This window comes from Tursiops truncatus, chromosome 13 (assembly GCF_011762595.2).
Source record: "Tursiops truncatus isolate mTurTru1 chromosome 13, mTurTru1.mat.Y, whole genome shotgun sequence".
Taxonomy (NCBI): domain Eukaryota; kingdom Metazoa; phylum Chordata; class Mammalia; order Artiodactyla; family Delphinidae; genus Tursiops; species Tursiops truncatus.
The window spans coordinates 23,735,021-23,750,414 of record NC_047046.1 but is presented as its reverse complement, the minus strand read 5'-3'; the positions used below and the strand labels follow the sequence as shown (position 1 = coordinate 23,750,414).

The 15,394-nt window shown below is 42.2% G+C and overlaps 1 protein-coding gene across 9 annotated transcripts in view; it reads left to right on the top strand.

Annotated features, from left to right (window-relative positions):
* EIF4ENIF1 (eukaryotic translation initiation factor 4E nuclear import factor 1) overlaps nt 1-15,039 on the top strand; it is a 42,668-nt gene extending 27,629 nt beyond the window's left edge. For 6 of the 9 annotated variants that reach the window (XM_019950082.3, XM_019950081.3, XM_019950078.3 and 3 more), the window contains 12 exons: nt 1,128-1,263; nt 1,469-1,648; nt 2,286-2,518; nt 5,583-5,654; nt 6,094-6,277; nt 7,213-7,292; nt 7,629-7,771; nt 10,288-10,372; nt 11,638-11,770; nt 12,936-13,271; nt 13,525-13,689; nt 14,272-15,039. In XM_019950082.3, coding sequence (XP_019805641.2) covers nt 1,128-1,263; nt 1,469-1,648; nt 2,286-2,518; nt 5,583-5,654; nt 6,094-6,277; nt 7,213-7,292; nt 7,629-7,771; nt 10,288-10,372; nt 11,638-11,770; nt 12,936-13,271; nt 13,525-13,689; nt 14,272-14,513 — 1,989 coding nt within the window. In that variant the 3' untranslated portion in view covers nt 14,514-15,039. The remainder of the gene's footprint in view (nt 1-1,127; nt 1,264-1,468; nt 1,649-2,285; nt 2,519-5,582; nt 5,655-6,093; nt 6,278-7,212; nt 7,293-7,628; nt 7,772-10,287; nt 10,373-11,637; nt 11,771-12,935; nt 13,272-13,524; nt 13,690-14,271) is intronic. The other 3 variants (XM_019950079.3, XM_019950080.3, XM_033837248.2) reach the window with 3 other exon arrangements.
* The last annotated feature ends 355 nt before the right edge of the window (nt 15,040-15,394 follow it).

The window sequence follows — 15,394 nt, the reverse complement described above, 5'->3', positions numbered from 1 at the left end:
TTGTGTTCAAGAGAATTATTTGTGGCTTAGATTGGGTATGTGTTATGAGAAAATTCTTCCAAATAAGAATAAAAGAATAAATCTAACCTTCCACTGCTGAACTTTGACTAGAAACTGGGGGTTTTAGACTTCAGATAAAACAAAGTCCCTAACTCTGTCATCTGTGTACCAGTCTTGAGAAAAACCTGTTTTCTGTTTATGCCTTATTGTCAAGGATGTGCCTCATTTTGGGATTGATATTTGCTTTATCTTGTTTTTTCTAAATATTGATAAGAGAACTGCATAAAGGTCATTTTGGATATTTAATTAGATTTATAATAGGGTACAACTGAAAATTTCATTTTCAATGCTTAAATTTAGTTTTTAAGAAGGATTGGTAATAGAAATTGCTGTTATGAAACAGCGTTGAAGAAATTACTTCTGATCATAGTGCATCATTTAATTGCTCTTATTATTAAACCAAAAACTATGGAGGTCAGATCTAAAAGAAAACGAACACCTGAAAACTTTCCATTAAGTTCAAACAGATATTAGAGATCAATTAAAAGTTCATCTTTCACATTCTGACTTGGACTTTGATTAGGAAATATGACTTGGAAATATGATCTTTATGAGCTCTACTTTTTAGCTTTTGGGTTCTGAAATTGTCAGCATTGGATTTCATGATGTTTATTACAACCTTGAGGTTGCTGAAGTCTGAAGCAAGGGTTTTCTTTCATCAGCTCTCCATACCTGATGCTTAGTTGAAGGTCACTCATCAGCTTGGCAATGGAATGCTTTACTCTGGTGCTGATTTTGATTTCAAAACTATACCCTCTTAGAACATTGATGGATTTTCTAATGAGGCAAAAATAGAAAACCAGAACACTTTCTGTAGCACAGATGTTTTGCTTTATATGCTTAGAGAATACATGGTTGGTTATGCCCAAGTTTGGGTTACTCAGAAATGATCCAGGAGGGGAAGAAAAGTTAAAGATGATCAGAATCCTAAGTTCTGAGGGTGTTTGCCTTCAGGTCAGCAGCATCAAAGGAAGTTTCAAAGTAAGTGACCCTTTCTTAAAATTTGAACCTTCTTGTCCTTTTCACCTAGAAACTATTATCTTAGCTTCTTTTATCTTTCCCTTTAGATGATAGAAGATGTTTTGGGAGAAGGGTCAGTCTCTGCCAGTCGATTTAGTAGGTGGTTCTCTAACCCGAGCCGATCAGGAAGCCGATCCAGCAGTCTTGGGTCAACACCACATGAAGAGCTGGAGAGACTTGCAGGTAAAATTGCTTCAGGTTCTGGTCTTAATGTAGACTGAGCTTTCCCTGATATGGTTCATTTTGTCTTCATTAGTCAGGGGTCCATTAAAGGGTTTCTGGATACTGAAAAAACCCTTCAATTGGTGTCCTTTTAATACTGTTGAAGATATGTTTCTGTGCTTTATTGGGACCAATTAATTATGAATATATTTACTTGCAATACTAGGTCTGGAACAAGCCATCCTCTCTCCTGGACAGAACTCGGGGAATTATTTTGCTCCTATACCATTAGAAGACCATGCTGAAAATAAAGTGGATATTCTAGAAATGCTACAGAAAGCCAAAGTGGATTTAAAACCTCTCCTTTCCAGCCTTTCTGCAAATAAAGAAAAGCTTAAAGAGAGCTGTAAGTTTTTATTAGAGTCTGCTTTAGATATTTGAAACATTTGGATGCTCTGTCTTAATGGCAGAATTGGTTCTAACAGACTGCTATCTCATCAAAAGTCAGATAATGGTGGGTTTTGTTTAATGTTCTTCAAAAAAACTTTTTATCAAACAGTACCACCTCTTTGAGAATCTGGTAGTCACTGGGTCACAAGCTCCATGGTAAGAACTTTTCTTCTAAGTCCTCCTTACCTGGAGCCTGAGTATAACACTCCCGTGAATGTTGTAGTCCTCCCGAGCATAACTTGGCAGCTCCTCACACCTCTGCCCCAGTCTGCCATGTTCTTGCTTAGGTTATTAAGCCCTCAACATACAACCTTCGTGATATATTAATCATAGTGCAGGTAGCACTCTTTCTCATGTTGGGCCATCTGGGATTCCTGTCCCTGGTAATAAGTCTCCAAAAGACTCATTATAAGAAGTCCTCCTGCAGGATCTCAGTGCCTTCAGTTTGTCTGTTTTTGGTGTCAGCCTTTTCTGACCACCTCAATTCAACTGTGAAATAAATTATTTTCACCTTAACCATCATGGTATACAAAGAGAATTCCTACCACATATTCCTTTGCTTCGCTTAACCTGGACTTTTTTCAACCTTTCAGCACATTCAGGGGTTGTGCTTTCAGTGGAAGAGGTAGAAGCAGGGCTCAAGGGCTTGAAGGTGGACCAGCAGGTGAAGAATTCAACTCCCTTTATGGCAGAGCATTTAGAGGAGACCCTGAGTACTGTGACCAGCAATCGACAGCTCAGAAAAGATGGAGATATGACTGCATTCAACAAGCTAGTGAGCACCATGAAGGCAAGTGGGACTTTGCCTTCTCAGCCCAAAGTCAGCGTAAGTATTTGGCACAAACCCCAACCTTTTCTCCTTTTCCCTCTTTCTATTCCACTTCCCACCCAATAAATGGCTTTTAAAAAAGGTATTCCGAGTAAGTTGGAAATTCTTTAGTAGTCAGTTGGTCCTTGCTACTTTTGTGTGTTTTTTAATTATTGCTATACTGTTTGTTACTTGAAAAAGCAGGCTTGTGGTTAATCTGTAGTTACTGTGCATGACAGTACAGCGATTGAAAGATTCAGACATAACTTGCTTATCTTAACTCACTGCTGAAAAAAAAAAGGTGTAAACATACCTTTTGGAATGAGCTCCAGAGAAGGTTTTCAGTTTATTCAGCTACTTAAGTTAAAGTAACTTACCATATTTTTAGAGTAAAATCTTTTCACAACTTCTAATTACTCCCAGATACCTGAGATTACTTGCTTTCTTGATTAGGCAGTTGACAGGTATACATATCATTTGTAAAGTATCTAAGATGAATTTTTCAAGACAGTTGCATTCTGTTAATTTACTAATAAAAAAAAGCTGTGACTCCAAACTTATAAAACACCTTTAGACATGAAGTTGGGTTACAAGGTGACTGCATGTCAGTAAATGCAGGTGTGTAGCACATACTGGTCTTTGTCATAACACATTTAGAGGGCGCCTCTCAGCCATGGTCTATGTGTTACTGTTGCTAACCCTTGATGATACAAAGTGAAAGGGAAATGGTAAATCTGAATAATAAATAAAAACATAGACTTACTCTAGTTGCTATGTTATAGCAAATTTACCAAACTGAGTTTTGCCTCTTGTTTTTCCTGACACCTTCTTGTCTGAGAACTATAGGTTAACCATGGGAGAAGTAGCTGTTTCACTGTGCCTTGTACCAGTGGAGGGCAGCTGATTTTTGATGTTTCTTTTCTGACCAGCTGTTAGTGCTAGATCCTAACAGATGCCATTGTTCCTGGCCTACCTACCTGACTCTCTGCCTCTGAAAGGAGGCATCTCAGATAGGTATAAGATAGACTTATTTCTGTGTATCTGACCACACCATGCCAGTAATAGGGGAATGTTCCTTGTAAGCTGCTTTAGATAATTTCCATGCAAAGAATTACTAGATATAAATGCTTTCAAATGAGGACCAGATTACAGGACTGCAAACTATCCTGTTCTGCTTTCTTGTTATTGGGTTGGCCAAAAAGTCCATTTGGGGTTTTCTGTGATTTAACGGAAAAACCCAAACAAACTTCTTGGTCAACCCAGTACCTTTATGTCATGGTGATTACGTGCTGACTACAGTGGTAGGGATCAAATCTTGTAAATAGCCACTTTTATTGTAAGTAAAGAAATGGGAGCAGGGGAATTCAACAGTTTACCTGATGCTTTTGAACATCTTCTTTCAGATATGATTCTAGGGTTTGATATTAACACAGTTGACCCGGAGTTGTGAGGATAACTGGTATGATGTTGGGGTTTCAGTGCTCTGAAATATATCTGGCTTCAGCTGAGGGAATGAGCCTCAAACACACGCATAAAGGAATGGATGATATAATTTAAGGTGCTAGGCAAAGAGTAACACAAACTCAACCTAGAAAAGAAAGCAACAAGAAAATAATGTAATAAGTGTACCGGGCATTATCCCAAAATATTACTTGATTTGCATATTGTTGTTTAAGTCATGGAGTTCTTCCAAGCTTTTAGTTACTGTGACTGTGTTATGTATACTATTTCTGATTGCCTCTGTTTTGGTTCAATCATATTGTTTATCCCCAAAATAGGACACGTTGGTTCAGTCTAAACTCTATTTCAAATTAAATTGTAGACACTATCCTCCAAATATAGTAAGCCATGTAGTATAAAGTTGCCTATTTGTTTTTTTTGGGTTTTTTTAAATAAATTTATTTATTTTATTTATTTACTTTTGGCTGTGTTGGGTCTTCGTTGCTGGGTGCGGGCTTTCTCTAGTTGCGGCGAGCGGGGGCTACTTTCCGTTGCGGTGCACGGGCTTCTCATTGCGGTGGCTTCTCTTGTTGTGGAGCACAGGCTGTAGGCGCACAGGCTTCAGTAGTTGTGGCACGCAGGCTCAGTAGTTGTGGCACACAGGCCTGCTCCACGGCATGTGGGATCTTCCCAGAGCAGGGCTCGAACCTGTGTCCCCTGCCTTGGCAGGCGGATTCTTAACCACTGCGCCACCAAGAAAGCCCGCCTATTTGTTTTTGTTAAACGGAATTAAATGACTCTTGAGGAGATCTTATTAAAATCATTTACGGTCAGTTCCAATTCCAAAACCAGCAATGAAACACTTGGATATCTTTGGGCTATTTGTCACTCCCGAGGACATTGCTGTGGACCTTGGCAGTTCCAGCTTGTGGAAGGGAAACTGACAGAGAAAGCACTTCAGGCAGAGCTAAATGGACACAAGGATGTCCTGAAGCACCAGAGGTAATACAAGTTCGATGCAAAATATAACTGCTGCTGCATTAAAAGAGCTAAAAGTGGAGGATATGAATTTTGCCCTGTATATGAGACCCATTTGGAGTAGCTTGTTAAAAAATAATAAAGTGTAAATTTCCTGAAATATGAAACTCTGAAATATAACAATTTTGGCCAAACTCACATGTTGTTACTAGGTTTTTCGTACCATCTATGGTCTATAAATCTTGTTAAAGACAATGGGTAGCAAAGGTTGCCTCAAATTAAAATCTATAGATTATCAAAATTTCCTACTTGTGCCTTCTCAGTAAATAAGTGTTCCCCTGTTTCACCATTTTCTTTTCCCCTTCTTTTGGTCACAGTGTTAGAAATAGTAAAATGGACTTAGGGTTACCACAGAAAAGACCTTGTCTGAGGGTCTCTGAGTGGACTTTGCACGTACATGTGAAAATTCTTTCTGTTCCGAGATCTTTGGGACCTGTGTGATGAGAGAGTGGGACAAGTTGATCTGACTTTTCTGTGATATGGACATCATTCTGCTGTTAAGTGCCAACTCCCTGGGGAGTTTTTATGTTTTCTTGTGGTGGTCCCCAATTAATAAGTTTAGTAAGTAAGAAGGTTAAAACCAGTTTTCCTTTGATTTTTTTAGCGAACGCTTGAAAGCCATTTGATGTCCCCTGCTGAGATTCCAAGCCAGCCTGTCCCTAAGAACATCTTGCAGGTACTTCACAATCTTATACTGAGGCCTTGGAGTCCTGAACAGTAGTCCTCCGAACTGGTTTTGTGTGGTGGTCCACCTTTGGGCCTTAGAGAATGATCCATGTTGCCCAGCAACGAAGGATATGATGTTGCTGCCTGACATAGTTCTGTGTCGCTTGTTAATCTCAATGTGGGGTGGGTAGGTGGCTAAAAAAGATGATGAAGTAAGCGCTTGGTTTCCAGTTTGCAGGTTTGCAATTTCTATGGAAATTTAAAGTATCTAACTTATATTTGTAGCACTAACTTAAAGGAAATGTTGGTAGCTGAACATTCAGAGCAATTTGTTGAATGTACATGTGCCAAGTCCTTTAGTGCAACAGGAGGGAGATTCATCATTGGCAACCTCTGACTAGGAGGAAGAACTAGGTTTGTTCACAAGGATTTGACTTTTCTGCCTTTAGGAACTTCTGGGTCCACCTGTTCAGAGACCTGCTTCTTCCAATCTTCTGAGTGGCCTTATGGGGAGCTTGGAGCCTACGACATCTGTACTGGGCCAAAGAGCACCCTCTCCTCCCTTGTCACAGGTGTTTCAGACGAGAGCAGCCTCAGCAGACTACCTTCGTCCCAGAATACCATCACCAATTGGTAAATGCTTTTGTGCGTAGATGCCTATCTGTTATCATTTCCCCTCCCCTTCCCCTAGGTTATACCTTTTCCTTAAAACTGGCAAAGTCTTTTTCATGGGTATCCTTGAAGAGTTTAAAAAGAAATGTGTTAATTTGTTATGATTTTTTCAGGGGGTGGTAAGGACACAGATGTGGAAGATAGTTTATTATCCAGCTGCCCTTCTAGATAAATAGGTTCATGGTGAAGTTTTGTACTTTTTCTCTTGAGGTTGATCTAAATTGGATCCAGCTTTTTAGTCATCTTCCTTATTTTGGGAATTCAATCTAGAAAAGTTAATTTGGCTCCATAGGTTTTTCCTTAATAGAGAAGTCAGAGTAGTGGCTCTCTACCAACCTGGTGAAGTTGTACACGACCAACTGGGAGGTCTTGTGGCTAATTCAGAACATGAATGAAAGAAGCACTTCCAGAAAGCTGTCTTAGCAAAGTGTTGTACACAATCTCAGTGTTCTTGCACCTGCGACCACTTTAGGCTGCTGGCTGCTCTGGCCCCTGCCAGTCATACCTTGAGAGGAAGTTTTTGTAATCTTTCCACAATTAGGGAGATATAATGGAAAGAGTATGAACCTCAGAGCACTGGCCTCTGCTTTGGTATCAGCTGGTGTGGTTGCAATGGGCCAAATCACTGGCTAGAAAAGCTATTCTCTCCCAGATAGAGGTCTCGGCTCTGAAAGAAACAAAACTGACAGCTTAGCTGGGAAGATAGATACCAGCAGTTTGAGTCATTAAGTGCTCTGATTGAGGTCCACAGAAGAAGAGAGACATCATCAGCCCAGGAAATCAGTACTTCCTGAAAGAGATGGTGTTCAGCGAGGAGCAGCATGCATTGGTGATAATGCCTCTTGGAGGGACAGGTGCTATCTTGACATGCACTGAATCTTTAACCTTCCCAACAGGTTTCACACCAGGACCACAGCAGCTTCTCGGAGATCCATTCCAAGGCATGCGCAAGCCCATGAGCCCTGTCACAGCCCAGGTCTGGCTGAGCTCTTTCTCAAACTTAATCTGTTGCTTGCTTTTTACCCTTATTGTTGCTTGTGGGATAGAGAATTAAATTGCTGCAATGCTTGGAAGTGGTTTTGAATTATAACTCAAGCTCAGTGAAGGCTAGAAAATTGGTGAAATTATGTCATACTTAAATAGCTGAAATTCTGTTCAGTGGATGGCAGCATAGTTTAGTCAGGTTTGCAGTATTTAATTTCCCTCAGCTGCTGCTTAAACATACCTTTCCCAAAAGAGCAAAGAGAGACCTTTGTAGAAAGTGCACTGACTGTCATTCTTCTGCTGACCCCCCTCTGCCACTTCTGTTCAGCAGATGAGCCAGCTAGAATTGCAACAGGCAGCTTTGGAGGGACTGGCCCTGCCACACGACCTTGCAGTGCAGGCAGCAAACTTCTACCAGCCTGGTTTTGGCAAACCACAGGTGGACAGAACCAGAGATGGATTCAGAAACAGGTAAATTATTAATCCTACCCTTGTGGAGATTTGCAAATTAGTTATCCATAGTATAACTTCTGTTTTACACACTGATATATTATACAATATATGGTGACAGTTCCATCTCCTGAATGTTCAGTAGAGGAAATCGTATGATTGAATTCTAGTGCAGGGGCATAGGCTTTTCATCCTATATAATTTTATTTATATTTTTCATTTAGCAGATTCGTTTTTACACATGTAGCTAGCATAGCTACTTATTTGCAGTTATGCTTATGAAATGATGAAAAGTAAAACTACACCTAGCTTCCTCCCCCTCAGATTCCTTGTTGAGTATCAAACTGTGCCTTGATTCAGGTTTGTTGGTCAGAACTGTTAACAAATGATTACTGACTTCACTCTCCTCCCATTCTCTCCACTAGTTTCAACAAGTAGTGAAATGAAATGAACCATAAGTTGGGGAGGAAAGGGTAGCAATATTGTTCTTTTTTATTGTAAAATAAAATAAGCAGAAAACTGCATGAAGCAAATGTATGGCTTATTGTAAGGTAAACTCTCGTTAGCTACCCAGAAGCCCTCCTTCTGCCTTATCCCGATAATACCCCTTTTCTCCAGAAGTGACCATTGTCCAGTCTTTAAAAGTAATCACCACCTTCGTATTTTTAGTTTTATCACCAAAATATGCATCCTTGAACACTGTACTCCTGCCCCATATAGTATTTGGTACTTAAGCCGTATTTGTTTTGATGTGATTATTAAAATTGCTGTCTCAGTGTCTTCCTTTAGCTGGTTTTGTATGTTGAAACTTTCAGAAAACATTGGGACCAGTAAGTACCCCATTCCGTTGCATAAATGGGTCTGATCTATAGCCCTCAGCCTAAACAGAGAGCTCAGGACTGGTCTGCCAAGCCCCTTCACTGGACTTCTGTCTACAATGTAACGATTTGTTGACCTTCAAAGCACTTTTGATATCCACAATTTAATTTGCTCTTGGCAACAACTCTGTGAGGTAGATGAGGTAAAGAACTGCATTTTACAGATACAGAAACTTAGGTTTTTAAAATGTGACTTACTTGAAGCTAGCAGGTAGATCCAAGTCACTGTCAGTGGAGCCTTCAATTTTTAGATCAAATGGCAGGCCTTCCCTGAATACCGTGTACACAATTGTGTCCCCCAACAGATATGGTTTCTCCTTGCCTTGCTTTATTTTTTTATTGAACCTATCACCTTCTAGCATATTTTTTTTTCTGTCTCCCTGCCCATAGTAACCCTTCTATCCTGCAAACACAAGAATGTAATGAAGCCAGAGATTTTTGTTTTGTTTACTGCTGTATCCCCAGCACCTAGAACAGTGTCTAGCACATAGTAGGTGCTTAAATATGTTTATCAGAAGGAATAAATGATAGGTCGTGCAGAACCACCAGATTGGAGGTTACCTCTTAGTCACCCAGAGTACTACTGTCTCTCTCTCCCCTTGTCATCATACTCATAGAGTCTCAGGGTGGCAGCACTGGGGCTTACCTGGTACAGACTGGAAAGAAGCCATGAGTTTAGGATTCCCATCTGCTTATGAGTCAGAGAACTTCCAGAATCATTGACTGTACTTGGAGCTTTGGCCTTTGCAGAACAAGGTCTGACATGGCTGAAATGCAGTGAAGCTTTGATTAGCCAGTGAGCTCACATAGTTCATTCTTCTCTCAGCCTGTTTATGTCATCAACTGTTTCCTGTTTTCTTCCAAGTTAAGAGAGAATAAGTAGGATGTCTGGGGAGAGAAGGGAAGTCTGCTCTTTTAAACTTGATAAGGGAAGCCTGGGACCAACCCTGTGTGTAGACCAGGAGTAGCGGGGAATGCTTCATGTAACTGGGTCCTAAAATAGCTCAAAGTCTTGGTGCTCTATTTGACTTGAATCAGTGTCTCACAGAGCCTCAGTTCTATGCCAGGCACTGTACTACTCAGTGTTGCTCCCTACCTTCTGGAGCACAGCCTGCCCTACAGAATAAAGGCCCTCCCTAGCCTACCTCACTGGAATAGTCAGCAAGTAAACTACACACTAGCGCTGGATAACCCTACATTCCCAAGGCCTTCCCGAGTCCCTGTACCTGTTCCTTCTACCTGAATCATTGTTCTCCGTCTGTAGTTTATCATTGGCACACTCAATGCAGCTCCTTCCAAGAGAAGCTTTTGCAAAGTCCCTGCATCGTAGGGGTATCCTCTCATTCCTTCTACCCCTCATTTTCCCATTGTACTTTGTTGGTACCCTAATATTGACATTCCTTGTTTGCCCTAGGTTAGTAAGTATCTCCCCTAGATGAGAGTTCTTGCAAGGCCCGGGACCATGTATCATTAAGCTTTTGTCTTTCCTCAGAACTTAGCACATGGTTTTGCATATGTTAGACACTTATTAAATGCTTGGGAAATTGAATTGAAGAAAGGAAATGGGATGCTTCCTAGGCTGGCCTTGAGTTTTATGTGGTTTTAGAACTTGGAGTTTGAGCAGCTTGGGGCTCACACTGATAATTGGTTTGTTCACAGGCAACCGCGAGTGACCAAGTCACCAGCACCTGTGCACGGAGGGAATTCCTCTTCCCCTGCCCCAGCCGCCTCCATCACAAGCATGGTCAGTGACCTTTGCCTTTGTGAATGACTCCTAGGCTTCTCCCTGTTCGGTTGTGCCTATGTTGGATCACTGTGTACCCCAAAATGTCCTTGAGTGCCTTCCACAGGAGTCAGTGGTTTAATAGACTTTTATGCCTGCCTATTTATTAGGCCCTCCCCTCTCAGGATACAGTCTAACTCAGGATTGTAAGTTCTAGTGAAGCCCCTACCTTGGGGAAAGTGTGTTCCAGCAGATAGACCAGTAAGGGCCAGAGCATACAGCGTGGTGTGATATGTTCAAACAAATGAATTGGAGTGGGGAGCAGGGGAGGACAGGGGTAAGGATAGGAGGTGAGGTGACTGGGCTTGGAGCATGGGAAGTCCAGAGAAACATGGTGGGAGTTCACGAATTCAGATTCAGGTCTCAATACAAGTTAAGGCTGGGATAGAGAGGTTTGCTTACTTGTGGTGACAAGTCAAGTTTTACAGCCGACTCGTGTACCAGCATTATTTACCTTTTTTAGGTTTCATCCCCCCACAGACCTTTATCACCTAGTCAAAGCTGATAAGGGGAAAAGACTATTGCTCTGTACTTCAGGACCTCAAGTGGGTCTTTGCACTAAGCACCCTGAAGGCAGGATCTAAGAGCTTTTCTGTTCATAATTCATGCCCTGTCTCCTGTCATCAAGGATTTGGGATTGTTTAATGAGAAAAGTTGCATGCATAATAAAATCATCAATGTAAAAGTAGGCAATAAAGAGGTGGGAACAAATGACCCCAAATAGTGAGTACTGGTGGCTGAGGAGACCTTTAAGAACATAATTGTGGATTTTCTGGTAGCCAGGTTAAGATGGGAAACACTACGAGTATAGAGAAATTTAGGTTCTGTGGTTGTCGCTGAAATGTCCTTTCCTAGCTGGGAGGGCTGCTGTTGCAGGGTATACTTCTGGCCATGTTCTTTCCCCCTTCCCAGCCTAATCCTGAAGCAGAGGCTGCCATAGGCAGATCCCCATCACCGCAGACAGGTAGATTGAAGCTTCTGTGCTTCAACTACCTTTATGCTAGAGCTAAATCTACGTTTTGATGAAATTGTGAGCATGGGATGGTGCACTTGGGCCACCGCCTATTTGGCCCATCCTGTTGCTTTTCTTCCAGCAGCTAGAGACCAGAACGTTGGAGTTGGCCTCTGCCACATGTAGCCAGAAGGGGACTCTTCAGCTTCAGTAGTTTGGCCAGTTGATTAGGAAAGGCATTTAAAGAATGTGTTAATACTGTTTTTCTCTGCAGCTTTCTCCTTCCTTCACTCCTACCTCAGTGATTCGTAAGATGTACGAGAGCAAAGAGAAAAGCAAGGAGGAGCCAGCATCTGGAAAAGCAGCTCTTGGTGACAGTAAAGAGGACACTCAGAAGCCCAGTGAAGGTACTGCAGAGCTGTTGAGGATGTACTGCCCAATAAAGTATGTGACAGAGCATCAGCCTGCAAAGCCCTGGGCAAGACCCCTGGTTGCTTTGGACCACAGTTCTGTGTCTTAACAGTGAGAAGGGTTGGACCAGCTCACAGTTACTTAAGCCACTTGAAATTCTGACCAATCTAACCGTGGCAGGCATGAGTGCTGGTATTAGGAAGAACAAGCATTAGTTTAGGATCCTTATTTTGGCTTGAATTATTAGTACATTTATTTGGCAAATTAATAAAAGTTCAACCAGGTTTATTTCTGAAAGGTTCTCTCCAGTGTGTGGAGACTAATCATCTAATAAAATCTGCAGTGGGTGAAGCATATAGGAGGTGTGTGAGAGCCTTTTATAAATATGTAGAAAATGTAAGAGGTTTTTAGGGGTTGCACAGTTGGGATTTTAAGGACATAGTGAAACAGATTCTAATGAGTGAGGTTTACATAGGTCTAGAGTATTGGTCTGAGAGCTTTTTGCCTGTGAGAAAGCTTCTGAGAAAAAAAGAAAAAAGAAATCCTGTTGGTCCTACTAAAAGGCAGTTCAGATTCCTTCACCAGACTATAATTACTCTTTAAGCTTTCTGTTGTGATGGATTTGCATAATTTTACTCACTTGATTTTCCCCTTAGACTAAAAAGCATGTTAATCCCAAGCAGCTGACTAGGATAGGACTAGCTCCCACACAGATGCAGACCACAGGCATATGGGCAGACCAGGGTGCCCAACTGAGTTAGACCACCAGACCTGATATGCCAGGCTTGCTTGCCCATAGCTATTCCTGGATTGGGAAGGTTATAAGAACAAAGATGTGGGCTTCTTAAAAGTTATCTCATTTACAACTTCATAGTCTTTGGTTTTTTAGAGTGTAGCAAAAATAAACTCTTGCGGCAAGGTGTTGGAAGACTGGAAAACTTCGGGTCTACTCCCAGGTCTGTCCTTAACTACCCATGACCTTGACTAGGCCTGTTCATAAGGCCAAACGATGGTCCCTACGATGCAATCCTCTAAATCTGTTGAGGGGATCAAATAAGGATTGTGAGCTTTCTAAGAAATGAGTTACTGGATCATTGGGAGGACAATGTGTTTGAGAAAAGTTTGCCAATACCAAAATATTCTCTTTCTGGATCCTTACAGAGAACCTCCTGTCATCCAGCTCTGTGCCCACTGCTGATCGAGACTCTTCTCCCACTACAAATCCCAAACTATCAACCCTACAGCGGTTTTCATGTTCCACCCCACTATCACAGACCAGTCGTTACACCAAAGAACAAGATTACCGACCTAAAGCAACTGGGAGAAAAACACCCACCTTGGCATCCCCAGTTCCAGGAACACCTTTTCTCCGCCCTGTGCACCAAGTCCCCCTTGTCCCCATCGTTCGGCCTGCTCACCAGCTTCACCCAGGGTTGGTCCAAAGGATGCTGGCCCAGGGAGTACATCCACAGCATCTTCCAAGTTTGCTCCAAGCTGGTGAGTTTCTGACCTGGCATGATGACAGTTGCTAGAACTGATGGTTTTCATCCCTAAAAAGATGTTACTAGGTTTTTTCCATTTTAACCAGTGGGTCCAATCTGATCTATCCCTTAGTCGATTAAAAGATTAGGAACCTAGCATTGAGGATTCTTCATTCTTAATAAACTTTCTGATTAGCAAAACTGTATAGTCAGGCTTGAAAATTTCCAGGTAGATTATTTCTCACCAGTTTCTTCTTTCTGCCCAATAGGTGTGCTTCCTCCTGGGATGGACCTGACTCATTTACAGGGACTATCTGGCCCAATCCTGGGTCAACCCTTTTACCCTTTACCTGCCACTAGTCACCCTCTCCTAAACCCTCGTCCTGGGACACCTCTGCATCTGGCAATGATGCAACAGCAGCTACAGCGCTCAGGTAAGTTCAGAAATGGGCCAGGTGAGCTGAGGATGGGCTCAGGCTTAAAGTTTTTGAACCAGTTTCCAGTGAAGGGGATAAAATGACACTGACCATTCACCCTAGCAAGACTGGGAGAAGGGTGTAATCAGAGAATAGGATGAAGTAAACCGACCTCTGTGGGATTTGGAATTCCTGTGAAGACAGTGGGAGAGCGAGGTGTGCTCTGGCTTTTTTTTTTTTCTTTTGTCCCTTTGCCTCTTAGGAGAGGAGGCTGAGAATCCTTCTGACAGATTCAGCATAGGGACTGCCGAGAGTAGATGCTCTCTCGCCAGCTTATGTCATTGCTTCTGCTTGTCTTGGGAAGTAGTGGGCATGTCATCTAGGATGGGCTCTCAATATCGATTGCTTCTGAATAGCTCAGCTTTCTAAGGTACTGTCTTCTGGCATTTTGCAAAGGAATTTCCTAAAGAAGCCTAGAATCAATCACGTGGTAAAGAATTCTGTTTGGAGTTTCATGGATAGGATTTGAGTGAAGCAGGGCCTGCTAGAGAACTACCTCCCCTCCTTGTGCTCTGAATGATAACGTTCTTATCGCCACAGTTCTTCATCCTCCAGGGTCTGGTTCCCAGGCAGCTGCTGTCAGCGTTCAGACGACGCCTCAGAATGTGCCCAGCCGGTCAGGCCTGCCTCATGTGCACTCCCAACTAGAGCACCGCCCCAGCCAGAGGAGCAGCTCCCCCGTGGGCCTTGCCAAATGGTTTGGCTCAGATGTGCTACAGCAGCCCCTGCCCTCCATGCCCGCCAAAGTCATCAGTGTAGATGAACTGGAGTACCGACAATGAGCAGGGCAGCAGGCTTGTCTAAGCCTGGACCTTTTGGTGGCACCCTGGTCAGGACTCTGCTTCCTCATCTCATGTTGGTTTATGGGCTTTTACTTTGTAGCACTCTGTGCGAAGCTGTTTAAGGGCACCTAGGCACCTGGTGTTGTCTGCATTATGATGGAAGGAACTTACTAACCAATCGAGTGGAGCCTACATGGTCTGAATACAGGATGCAGTGTTGTCAGTCCTGAATACAGGAAACAGTCTTTTTTTGTAAGATATGTGAATGAAGTGTTGGTGTCTTCACCAAAAGGTGGCACCTTAAGGGTTCTGAGGAAATAAATGTATAGACCCTTATGTACAGACCTGTGTATAAACAACTTTTGTACATACATATAGGATAGCTTTTTTGAACTTATACAGCTGTACATAAAAGTAGCTGATATTAGTTAAGCCTGTGTCAACAGTTTGGATTTTTTTTCACTTGTACATTTGGGACTTTTTCTTTTGGTTGATTAAAGTTGCATATGCTAAGTGTATGAATGAAGTGAATGGCACTGTTGTGTTTATTTCTTCCTGAATCCCTTCCTCTTCACTAGGTTCTTTGAGGGAAATTATCTTAAGTTTTTTCTTTAGAACTCATGGAATTGAACTCTGATTTGGGAGAAGGAAACTATGGCCCTCTTTCTTGAGCCTTAAAGACCCCAATGGGCCAGTTCAGGCTGGGCTGACCTTACAGGTAGTATTGATTGTGGCTAATACCAGATGATGGTGTGCAATTTCTAAAATTAAACCCACCTAGTGAAAACTATTTGTTTATTGGGGTAAAAGTCAGCGGTTTGTTGCCTTCCTGTTCTCCAGGTCAAAGTCCCCTATAGGGAAAAATGGGGCCTTAGAGTTCT